Source organism: Myxine glutinosa, chromosome 1 (assembly GCF_964187855.1).
Source record: "Myxine glutinosa chromosome 1, kmMyxGlut1.1, whole genome shotgun sequence".
NCBI lineage: Eukaryota > Metazoa > Chordata > Myxini > Myxiniformes > Myxinidae > Myxine > Myxine glutinosa.
The window spans coordinates 358,800,378-358,812,680 of record NC_136261.1 but is presented as its reverse complement, the minus strand read 5'-3'; the positions used below and the strand labels follow the sequence as shown (position 1 = coordinate 358,812,680).

Sequence of the window (12,303 nt, the reverse complement as noted above, 5' to 3'; positions counted from 1 at the left end):
AACACCCTTTCCAATACCTTCATTCCATGCTCCAATAACTTTATCGCTCGGTACGAGCCACACTCCAGAGGGTCACCTTTCCCCTTGTATAGAGGGACGAGGGTACTCAGTTCCCAATCCACTGGAATGCGGCCTTCTTTCACCACCAGATTACAGATCTCTGTCATTCTCTTCACTCCCCAACTTCCTGCTGCCTTCAACATATCTCCCACAACTCCCATCGGCCCTCCCGCTTTTCCACTCTTCATTGCTTTTATCGCTTCCTCAACTTCCTTCTCAGTTATCTTCTCTGCCGGTCCTGAAACTGGGTTACTCTCTATGTTGCCATCCCATTCATTGCTCAACCACATCATCCTCTACCCTACTCAGCCTCTCTTTTAATGCCTCCCTTACTGTCACCTCTTTCAACCTCCACACCTTCATTCTCGGTTGGTACTTCACCCGCCGAGCTCTCCTCGCACCTTTCACCCTTATGTCGCAGACAACCAAGTGGTGCTGTGAAACAGCCTCCTCCCCCGGGATCACCTTTGTGTCCCGGAGGTGCCCCCTATCTCGCCTACGCACCATCAGGTAGTCAACGGTTGTCGTCGATCCACCTGACGTGTATGTAACAAGCTTATTATCCTCTTTCTGGAACTGAGTATTACAAATCAACAAATCAGCTCCATCAGCAAGCTCCAAAATCCTTTCACCTTCTCCATTTCTCACACCATATCCGTAACCCCCATGAACTCCCTCAAAACCATCCATACTCCTTCCCACATGTCCATTTAGGTCTGCTACCACCACAACAACTTCCTCATCTTTCACGTTTTCCATCAGCTTCTCTATCGCACACCAGAACTTGTCCTTCTCTTCATCGCTTCGACCAACCTGCGGAGCATATCCCGAGATGACGTTCACCACGAGCTTTCCAATCATCATTTTCACCATCATCAACCTATCACTCATTCTAGTCACACTCACCACACTGTCTACAAACTCCTCAGAAAACAGGACACCAACACCATTCACGCCCTCCAGGCAGCCTTGCCACATAAACTTGTATTTCTGTCCCTGCCTACCCTTCACCATTCTCACACCACTTCCCTTCCATCTCGTCTCTTGCACACAACATATGTCCACTCTTCTTCTGACCAATACTTCCACCACTTCTCCTGATCTCCCTGTCATTGTCCCTACATTCCATGTCCCAAACCTCAGAAACCGATCTCCACTTCGGGCTGTACCCTGCCCATATGTAGTTGTAATTGTCATGGTTCTCTTTTTGAGGCAATGTTTTTATGGCCGGATGCCCTTCCTGACGCCAACCCTCTTAGTCGTCTCTTACGACACGCAGGGATACGCTGTACCTATTCTAACCAGGGTACACACTGGGAAACGTTTAAAACATGGAAATTCTGGGGGGGGAGGGGGGTGGGGCGTCAGCATCACGGCTGCGGTTTAAACATATTTTAATAATATTTAAACAAAACCATGAAAAATAATAAGACAAGGACCTACAGTCCTACCTACAGTTAAGAACAACCTACAGTTAAGGGTGTAGTACTGGTGAAAAATTGAGAAAACTACATAGGTACCTTTGAGAGGTATCTAATTTTCAGTTTTTCTTGAAAGATATAATCTTGGCTCTCAGACCAGTTTCAACGCTTCTTTGTCATATTACATGCGTATAATTTGCATAAATTAGACCGTCAATAAAAAACAAGGAAAAACAAAGAACACATTTCTACTTCTATCTTCTATGTCACCTATCATTCTTTTCACACAAAACTTGGTACATGTATTATACATGTGTTACTCTACTACCTGATGAGAGGATTTAGTGAAATTATGTCAAATGTTCACTAATTAGCTAATTATGCCAATTACCAGATAAAACTTGGTTGTCCTTCAATAAATCCACAATGTCTACTCCTATAAACAAAAGCCTTCATCATTTTAAAGGAAGTGATATTCTGAATATCCTGTCCAAATTTCAGCCCAAAAGAATGATGCAAATTAAAGTTATAACAAATAATTCTACTTCCGGTTATTGAGGGGCATGAATGATGTTCGAAAATTTGGACAATTTTTCAATAATTAGGGGTACTTCTATGACCTCTAATAGCATGATTCTTGTTTATAAGACTATAAGGAAACTGTTCAGCTAAAAAAAAAAAATCAAAAAAAAAATCACCTGTTCACCAGTAAGTACTACACCCTTAAGAACCTACAGTACAGACCTACAGTTAAGAACAACAAGAAAAAGGCATTGTTGCTCTCCTGTCTGCAATCTCTGATGATTATGATGAATACACTTTCCAGGCAGATTAAAAACCTCAATCTAAGTAGGAAAGATGCAGCCGAAATACCACAAACTTTCAATCCTGTATCTGTGCCTTTATCTAAAAATACAAAAATTTACACTAACAACAAAGGTGACACAACTTTCATCGAAAGGTGACACAAATGGACAGACTCAATGAATACAACATTTTTAACAGTTGTCGAATTAAATGGAGTTGTCAAGATGGAGGTACTTTGCTGTTTCTTCAACCATGACTGTCTCAAGTCTTGTTGTCTTCATGGCAACAAGGATCTCAAGATGAAAGAAAAAAAAACCTATGTGGTGTGAATGGCAATGTTCCTCGCTGAAATGTGAAAAAACGCAATCGCTTTTCGCTCTGAATTACGTGCGAACGCGTAACTGTGAGATTATGGCGGCAAGGCTGGAACATCACTTGATCGCTCTGAGCGAATCAGCGCGCTGCTCTGCCACAGGCTCAGATTCCGTGTATAATATTCCTCGCTGAAATGCGCTGAGGTAAATATGAATTAAAAATATGGATCTCGTCAAATATTTTTCGGTAGGCCATGTCCTTTCCAGGCTCAATGGCCATGTCTATGCCAAATATCAAGCACGTGAGCCTCTCCGTTTAGGAGTCTATCGGTAACATTACACACACACAAACTGTTTTATATATATATATATATTGTTACGGAACCCAACGTCGGCCTCTGCTCCCCTTATCGAGGGGGGATTAGTCCCCTCGTTTATGACTGACCGACATGGTCCCTGACACTGTACAGCGACCTCCGGAAAGGCCGGTGGCACAGCCCCGTTCGTACCGCGGACAGATGTTAATTGCCGAGCGGTTTTAAGCAACCGCGGCACGAACTATTAACAATGACTAGACCCGATTCCTGAACGTTGGCCAAATCGTGCCACAGGTATTCAATTTGGAAAAGACAAAGACGACGGATGAGAAGAAGAAGAAGACAAAGGCAAAAGGTTGGGAATACGAATACTATTTATTACTACTATTTACACAATTAAAGAAACCAAGGAAGAAGGAAGGATAATAAAATAAAAGGCAGAAAGAAGCAAGGAGACACAGTGCAACGCTAGCTTACCTATGGCAGTCTTACTTATACCCAGGGACAAGACATACAAAGACAGACTACGAGCACACTTACACGGGGGATGATGACAGGAATGGCAGGAGGTGGATGGCTGGAGGGAGAGGAAGGCACGGAGCTGGCTGGAGCTTGATCCCGCACGGGACGTCGGGCTGGACCTCGACGGCCACCGATGCCACCGATCCTGGTTCCCGCGGGGTAACGGGTCGAAGCTGCCCAATGGAGTCAAGCTGCTGGTGGGGGGGTGGGGGGGGGGGTCTGGCGTGACGGGTTCTCTCTCTCTGTCTCGCAACTCGCAGGACTCTCTCACTCTCTTGGCTCTCTGCCTCTCTTCTTGAACTCGCTCTCTGGACTCCTCCCTCTTGAACTCCTGGTTCCCTTTCTCTCCGCCGTATATCGCCCGTCTCTCTCACAAAGGCTTCCGCGCGCGCTTATATCTCACCTCGGGCGATCAAGCCGCCGGCCTCCAGGACACGCCCATCGGTGAGGTCGCCTCGGCCCTGATTGGTCGCGAGGGCTCGCCGATCCCGCCCTTAGAGGAGGCGTTGGCAAGGCCACGCCTTGTTCCCCACGCTGGGCTGACTCCTCCCACCTTCGGCTCCGAGATGACCTCATGGCTAATGGAGTCTTGCAGCGAAAACAACCACCACCCCACAGCAGCGGCAGAATGTAGCAAACCGCCCAGTGCAGTTGGCAATTGACGAAAGGGGGGATGTGCAGGGAATCTACTCTATTTGAATTCGGTGCAATGGAGTGTTAAATTAATGGAAGACAAGGCCTTAACCTACATAGAATAAGGAGATAACTACTGAACAGGGAGATCTATGATTTGGCTACGTGATTGTATATGACCTAACTAAGGGACGCCCTTTGACCTTTACACACAACAAATGGAGAAAGGAGGGTGATATTTTACAATTACAATAAAAACTACAACACCATTCTCAAATTCACAACAATATATATATATATATATATATATATATATATATATTTATATATTTATATATTTATTTAGTTATATATATATATATATATATATATATATATATATATATATATATATATATATATATATAGTGAAACCTTGACTTACGAGTGCACCAACTTACGAGTTTTCCGAGATAAGAGCCGTCGCTCGGTCGGTTTTTTGCTTTGTGATGCGAGCCGAAATCTGAGTTACGAGCGAGCGAGCTTGGATATAAAACACGTAATCGTCGAAAAACATGAGCGAGGTGTGCGTGTTGTCGACTTGGCGAGGCAGTACGATCGTAGTACTTCTACGATATGTACGATTTTGAAGCAGAAGGAGTCGATAAAGGCTATAACGCCAGCCAAGGGCGTTAAGATTATTTCAAAGCTCCGGACCTCTGTCCATGAAGAGATGGAGAAGTTGTTGTTTGTGTGGTTGACGGAGAAACAGCTCGCATGAGATACCGTGACCGAGAGCATCATCTGTGAGAAGGCACGAGACATTTACGGGATTTGGTGCAGCAGACGGTGGGAACATCAACGGACGAGGCATCGGAAGAGTCATTCAAAGGCAGTCGGGGATGGTTTGATAATTTTAAGAAGAGAACCGGCATTCACTCCGTCGTCAGGCATGGTGAGGCAGCAAGCTCGGATGTGAAGGCAGCTGAAGATTTTATTATAACTTTTGCCGAACTGATAGAAGCCGAAGGATACATCCCCCAGCAAATCTTCAACTGTGACGAGACAGGGCTCTTCTGGAAAAAGATGCCGAGGAGGACGTATATAACGGCAGAGGAGAAGAGCATGCCAGGCCACAACTTGTTCAGAGTGCCGGCGATAGCTCGCCTTCTCTTTGTGGAAGACACGGTGAGATCCTTAACATCCAACAACTAATGGGACGCAAACGGGGCGCCCAGTTTAGCGGTACACACATTGATGAATCACCCTGCCTGTGAAACACCGACATGACAGGTTATAGCTGGGTCGGGATTCAAACCCAGGCTGGACAGTTTAGAGTCAAGTGTGCGTACCTCCAGTCCAGGCCATCCTGCCAACTTGTATGCTGCATACAGGTGAAATATAAAGCGCGAGATATTTTTATATAGATATTTCAAAAAAAATTGGTGTGGTTTTTGGGGGGCTGGAACAGATTAATAGCATTTCAATTCATTTTAATGGGGAAATTTAATTTGAGAAACGAGCAAATTGAGTTACGAGCTCGGTCACAGAACGAATTAAACTCGTAAGTCAAGGTTTCACTGTATATATATATATATATATATATATATATACACACTCAACCCTCGGCTATCGTGCCTAATTGGTGCCGCTATCGGCGCGCGTTAGCCGAAATCGCGATAGCCGAACTGAAGAACGTATGGTAATAATTCTAATTGGTGCCAGGACCCCCAAGTTGACCACATATTTAACCTATTTTTGTCACTTTATTTCCACCATATAAAGTAGTGTTTGTTGTATAAAGTAAAGTGTTTCTACCATATAAAGACCTACCTATGTAAACATAAAGACCTATGTTTCTACCATTTCTGCCATAAAACAAGAATCACAATATGTACATTTTAAAAAAATGGTAAAAAAAGTACTTTTTAAGAAAACCATTTTATTTACCTTTTTGGGGACGATGAGGGGCTGAGGTGGTTGGGTAGGTTCTGAGGCTTGGGTGGAGTCTTATTGACCACCTCTACGTGCCTCTAACTTGTCCAGGATTGCGTCAGCTGTAGCACCAGAGAAGCCCTCAACGTCAGAGGGCTCGTCAAAGACAGAGGGCTGTGTCTCGTTGCGACGCTGTAAGCAGGGTCGGCGTCATGGGGGGGGGGCATTCGCGGGCCATGCCCACCCAAATGAGTTATTGTGTTCCCCTCCCCCCACCCCCCCACACCCACCCGCAGGCCAAGCCTTTGGCGCCAAACTTGCACGTTCGCTATATTGTGAGTGTGTGTGTGTATGTGTGTGTGTGTGTGTGTGTATGTGTGAGGCGGTGGGGGGGGGCGGGGGCGGGTGGTATGTGTGTTTGTGTGTGTGTGTGTGTGTGTTTGTGTGCGTGTGTGTGTGTGTGTGTGTGTGTGTGTGTGTGTGTGTGTGTGTGTGTGTGTGTGTGTGTGTGTGTGTGTGTGTGTGTGTGTGTGTGTGTGAGTGAAAGAGAGAGACGTTGCAGCATGTTTTTAAATTGGAACTGGGTTGGTGTGTTGGTTGTTGACGGCAAACTCTTATTATCAAGCATTTACATCATAGATTGAGGTCTCGAACGGCAGTTTGTGCCCCCCCCCCCCGCGGTTACCCTAATGTCCCCCGATTAGACTTGTTCTGACGCCGAGTCTGGCCATAAGAATTCGGTGATTTGGCGTTGGCGGAGGGAGTTGACGTGGGCATGATACTGCTCCTCGTAACCTGCCAGTGCCGTAGGCCCTATTAATAAAGGAGCACCTTGCTTCACTGTTGATTGTTAAATCTTATCTACGTTTCTACGATAATCACAGTTTTGGTAAATACCTCGCACTGTTGACTTATTTTTCCCAAATTTCTTTCCAACACTTCGCTTTGTTTCACCATTGTCTATCAACTGCACAATTTCGAATTTTTGAGCGTAAGTTAAGTTCTCCCTCTTCTTGATTTCTTTTTCCCCACGCTCGGTGATGACGTAGCACCCTTTCCACCATTTCCGGTGCGCTATAGCGCATATTTGGGGCGCGATAGTCGTGTGTTGTGCAGTTTTTTATGTAGCCGCAATAGCAGAGAAACGCGATAGCTGAGTTCGCGATAGCCGAGGGTTGAGTGTATATATATATATAATTAATTTGGATCATTCTGTTAAAGGTGCTGTACACATGCTTCAAATGAAATACAAAGGTTTAGCACGTTCATGTGACATTATGAGTGTTTGGAGAAATAAATGTATAAATAAATATGAATTTTCCTTCAAGCATAATGAGGATTGTTTAAAGGAACATAGATTTTCTGTAAAGAAAACACAGGAATATTTCCATTAACACAATATTCTACTTCTTTTAATGGTCCCAATTATTCCCACATTCTTGTGGTGTTGGCCAGTGGGAGATTTTGGCCCAAGTCTTTCACGACTCAGCTAGTCAGGCATTTTTTAATTACCAACGCCACCAAAGGTGGATGGAGGTTATGTTTTCTCACCCGTCTCTTTGTTACTTGCCGGAAAAGATTCCGGCAAGTATGTTGATCGGTTGGTTTGTCTGTTTGTTACTTGCTGGAAAAGATTCCGGAACTGGGTTGGTGTGTCCATTATGACGTCATAATTTGACAATTCGACAAGTACAAAACTTCATCCAATCAAGATGCAATTTATTGAGTGCCATGTCGGCATAAACTGGTGGAGAAAAAAAATAATGCTGACATCATCGGTCACGTGGTTCGGCTGTCATCTTGGAAAAACCGAAAAACTTTTCACCTCTGTATCTCCGAAAGTGCTGAATAGAAAAAAATTCAGACATTGCTCATTGTAAAGAACTCTCCATGGGGAATAAAATATGTTAATGATGATGTCATAGGTGCCTCCATTATGACGTCATAATTCGACAAGTACAAAACTTCATCCGATCAAGATGCAATTTCTTGAGCGCCATGTCGGCATAAACTGGTGGAGATTTTTTTTTAATAATGACGTCATCGGTCACGTGGTTCGGCCACCATCTTGGAAAAACGGAAAAACTTTGCACCTCTATATCTCCGAATGTGCTGAATAGAAAAAATTGAGACATGGCTCATTGTAAAGAATTCTCTATGGGGAATAAAATATGTTAATGATGATGTCATAGGTGCCTCCATTATGACGTCATAATTCGACAAGTACACAACTTCATCCGATCAAGATGAAATTTCTTGATCATCATCAAGGAATAATTTAGTTTCGAACACAAATAATGATGACGTCATCGGTCACGTGGTTCGGCCACCATATTTGTCCAAAATGGCCGATAAAGTACATTCCGGCAAGTCCTCGGTCTCTGACCGATTTTTCATCTGTTTGTCTGTTTGTCTGTCTGTGCTCAGCACCACGTCTACACCGTTGCACGTAGAATCGCCAAACTTTACACACATATTTGTCTTGTCCTGGAATAGACTGTGCCCAATGTTTAACTCTCTCGGCCCAAGGCCTCCATTATGACGTCATAATTTCATAATTCGACAAGTACAAAACTTCATCCAATCAAGATGCAATTTCTTGAGCGACATGACGGCATAAACTGGTGGAGAAAAAAACGAACAATGATGACGTCATCGGTCACGTGGTTCGGCCGCCATCTTGGAAAAACCGAAAAACTTTGCACCTCGAAAGCTCTGAAAGTGCTGAATAGAAAAAATTGAGACATGGCTCATTGTAAAGAACTCCATGGGGAATAAAATGTTAATGATGATGTCATAGGTGCCTCCATTATGACGTCATAATTTGACAAGTACAAAACTTCATCCGATTAAGATTAAATTGCTTGAGTGCCATGTCGGCATAAACTGGTGGAGAAAAAAAAAAAGATGAGTCATCGGTCACGTGGTTCGGCCGCCATCTTGGAAAAACCGAAAAACTTTGCACCTCTATATCTCCGAAAGTGATGAATAGAAAAAATTGAGACATGGCTCATTGTAAAGAACTCCATGGGGAATAAAATATGTTAATGATGATGTCATAGGTGCCTCCATTATGACATCATAATTCGACAAGTTCAAAACTTCATCCGATTAAGATTCAATTTCTTGAGCATAATCTAGGAATAAATTAGTTTAGAAAACAAATAATGATGACGTCATCGGTCACGTGGTTCAGCCGCTATCTTGGAAAAACCGAAAAACTTGATCCAAAATGGCCGATTAAAAAAACGTACATTCCAGCAAGTCATCGGTCTCTGACCGATTTTTCATTTGATTGTTTGTCTGTCTGTGAAGAAGATGTCTCAAAAAGTTGTGGACGGATTTGGACGAAATTTGGCAGAGATGTCGTGTATGTGACAAGGACGAAATGATTAGATTTTGGTGAAGATCCGAATCCAGATCCGGCTAGTAGAATTTTTAAAGTGATTCTTCACCATTGGGAGATAGGGCCAAAAACTATATATAGCAGAATGTCCCAAAAGGTTATGGACGAGTTCTGACATGGACAAATTATAACCAAACTCGGTGCATAAATTGGTAATGTGACAAGAACAAGCTGATTAGATTTTGTTTCATGTCTGGATCCAGATACGACCTATCAGTGGGATACAAAATGTAAACTGTTCACCTGCCGGAGGTATGCTCTCGACTGAGTGCCGTTCTAGGTTTTAAATGAGAAATCGCCCACCACAAAGTTTTTGAGGTCACTCGAGGTGGGGCTACACAAAGGAAAGTATAGGTATTATACAGAAAGGAGGACTGTATTGACATTTCTCTTGAATTTAGGTAGGTTGGGATAGAGGGGAAAGCAGGATGCAGGTAAGCTGTTCCAGAGTGATGCCATGCTGGGAAAAAAAAACTAGAAGAATACCTCATAGTCTTACTCCTTGGGACAGACGCAGTGTATGGCTGGGAAGAAACTGCTCAACACTCGACTAAGTAGTTAGAGCAGGAATTTGGACTTTGGTATTTGTTAATGGGTGCGGCAATAGCTTGCCTATTCCTTGAGGAGGACACCTCAAACTCAAGACCCTAAGATCTTAAGCCAGCCATCTTAACCTTTAAGCCAACACCGGGCTTATCATGGGATCTTTAATGTGCACCAAGTAATGCTCGGCAGCCGAAGATCCATCCGAGGGACGGCACACACATTCATGGCTCACCCTGCCTGTGAAACACCGGGATGACAGTTTATAGCAGGTTCGCTAATCCAAACACCACACTAAACAGCTTAGAAGGGAGTGTGCGTACATCTCGGCCATCCTGTAAGCCACATTTCCACCATCACAATAGATCATTGAAATGTCAATAAAATATCTGATGGGAGTGTTTCAAAATGGCTATATAAACTGTGGCTGCTCAGGCCTTGCTGGCCATTTACATGGACATGACATGACAGGAGTTTGATTTGGCCCTTTACCAAAAAGGACAATTTTGAACACAGCAGCACTGTTGATTCCCAGAGCTTTATTGGTCAATAAAGTAATAGTGTTGCCCTTCATAACCAAAGACGGCCATTCACACGTGACGTGAGTGGGGGGTGCATATGCCTCAATGTACAATGTAAATTAAGGTATACTGGTCAGCTCTGCCAACAATGTAAAGTGTAAACAAGGCTTATCGGCCTTTGCGTTCATGAAAGGAATTGATACGGGGTTTTAATAATTTCATGTTCATTGAGGAAATAGCCTCATTGGCTGTTTCACAGCCAGTGTGTTGCATCATCGTATTGCTGTCCATCAGATGGAATATTAAGTTCTGGACCTGTTGGCCAGCTCTGGTCGTGTAAATATGTGACCAGTGTGGCTGCCAGCATGGCCAAGTTCCAAATTCCTGCCATAGCAGGCTGACGGAACCATGCTGGTTGCCTTCTCACGGTGGCCCCCTCCGACACTCTTGATGTACCGAAGGACAGGCAAACTACCTGGACGCAACGTCATGTCTTACATGATGCTATTGCTCCATCATTGTCAATTGACATAACGACTCCTACCTGGCCAGAGTGAAACGCACATGCATACACACACCTGCACTGTGATCTTTTCCATTTGACCCGGGAACTACTTGCTCTGTTTTAACCTTGGGGCGTGGGACAGTGCAGTTGTGTGCTTGAATGTCTTCTTGGGCTGCTCTCTGTGCGAGTGATTTCAGAGCGGAATTATTTGAAGCTTTCTTCACAGTGCCTTGTCAGGAATGAATGAATGATCGTTTTTAAGGCCATTTTCCCTGCTAGAGCGGGGGTTAGCCTTGCGGGCCCCATGACAATCATGGTTCCCTGTTTGAGGCAATGTTTTTATGGCCGGATGCCCTTCCTGACGCCAACCCTTAGTCGCCTCTTACGATGAGCAGGGATACGGTGTACCTATTCTAAACCGGGGTACACACCGGGACATGAGGCGTCACACCGGGACATCATCCACGTTTTCCTCCTCTGTAGCCCCCTTGACGCCCATGGCCTGCCTTCTCTACTGTTATGGTCCGACCATCCAAATCCTTGCCATTCAAATCCTTTTCTGCATCTTTGGCGTCCTTTGTGCGTCAGGAATAACGGAATATTTTCATTCCGTTTATAAAAATCTTTTTGTTTTATCTGCACGGACCGTTGCTTATTGCTGCCTCTGAGTATGAAGATGAGGAATCTGTGAATTGGTTGCTCCAGCCAAGGTAAACGTGTACTCTACCTTCCTCTCCTACATCCATGCCCTTTGCAGGTTACCCATTACAAACAGTACCCACCCAACACGACCACGGTTTTCTCCTACTTCGAATGCCGTGGGGGAAAGCTGAATGGTGCAGTCGACGGGGATGTCAAGTTCACCGAAGTCGTATTTTTTGGAATTCAGTACATATTACAGAAGTATTTCACTGGTGAGTATATCGTTCGATTGTTTTTCCATCCGTTTGCTTATCCTTTTTTGTTGTCCGATCCACCCTGTCTGTCCTTGCCGATGTGCCTGTGGAACAATTAATTGTGATGTTGCTCCTCTTTACCGCTTTATATTTTACGCTGCAAGATGCATGGCAAGGTGGAAGATCCTGAGACTGTTATGGTGTACTGCACCAAATAGAATTGTACGGCTGATAAAGAGTACCTACAATGGATACGTTACTGCAGGGGTCAGACAAGATTGCATGTCGTCTCCATTACTGTTTTTAGTAGTGTTGAATTTGGTGTTGTGGAAAACAACTGATCAAAGAAGGAACGGGATACCTTGGAGGAACCAATTTGAACAGCTAGAGGACATCTGCTTTGCAGATGATATCTACTTGATGTCACAATCCTTACATCACATG

General features: G+C 44.1%; 1 protein-coding gene across 3 annotated transcripts in view; it reads left to right on the top strand.

The window, feature by feature from the left end:
* The window catches only part of NAMPT (nicotinamide phosphoribosyltransferase), a 95,879-nt gene that overhangs the window by 31,590 nt on the left and 51,986 nt on the right, over positions 1-12,303 (top strand). For all 3 annotated transcript variants that reach the window (XM_068099565.2, XM_068099551.2, XM_068099571.2), the window contains exon 3: positions 11,721-11,877. In XM_068099565.2, coding sequence (XP_067955666.1) covers positions 11,721-11,877 — 157 coding nt within the window. The remainder of the gene's footprint in view (positions 1-11,720; positions 11,878-12,303) is intronic.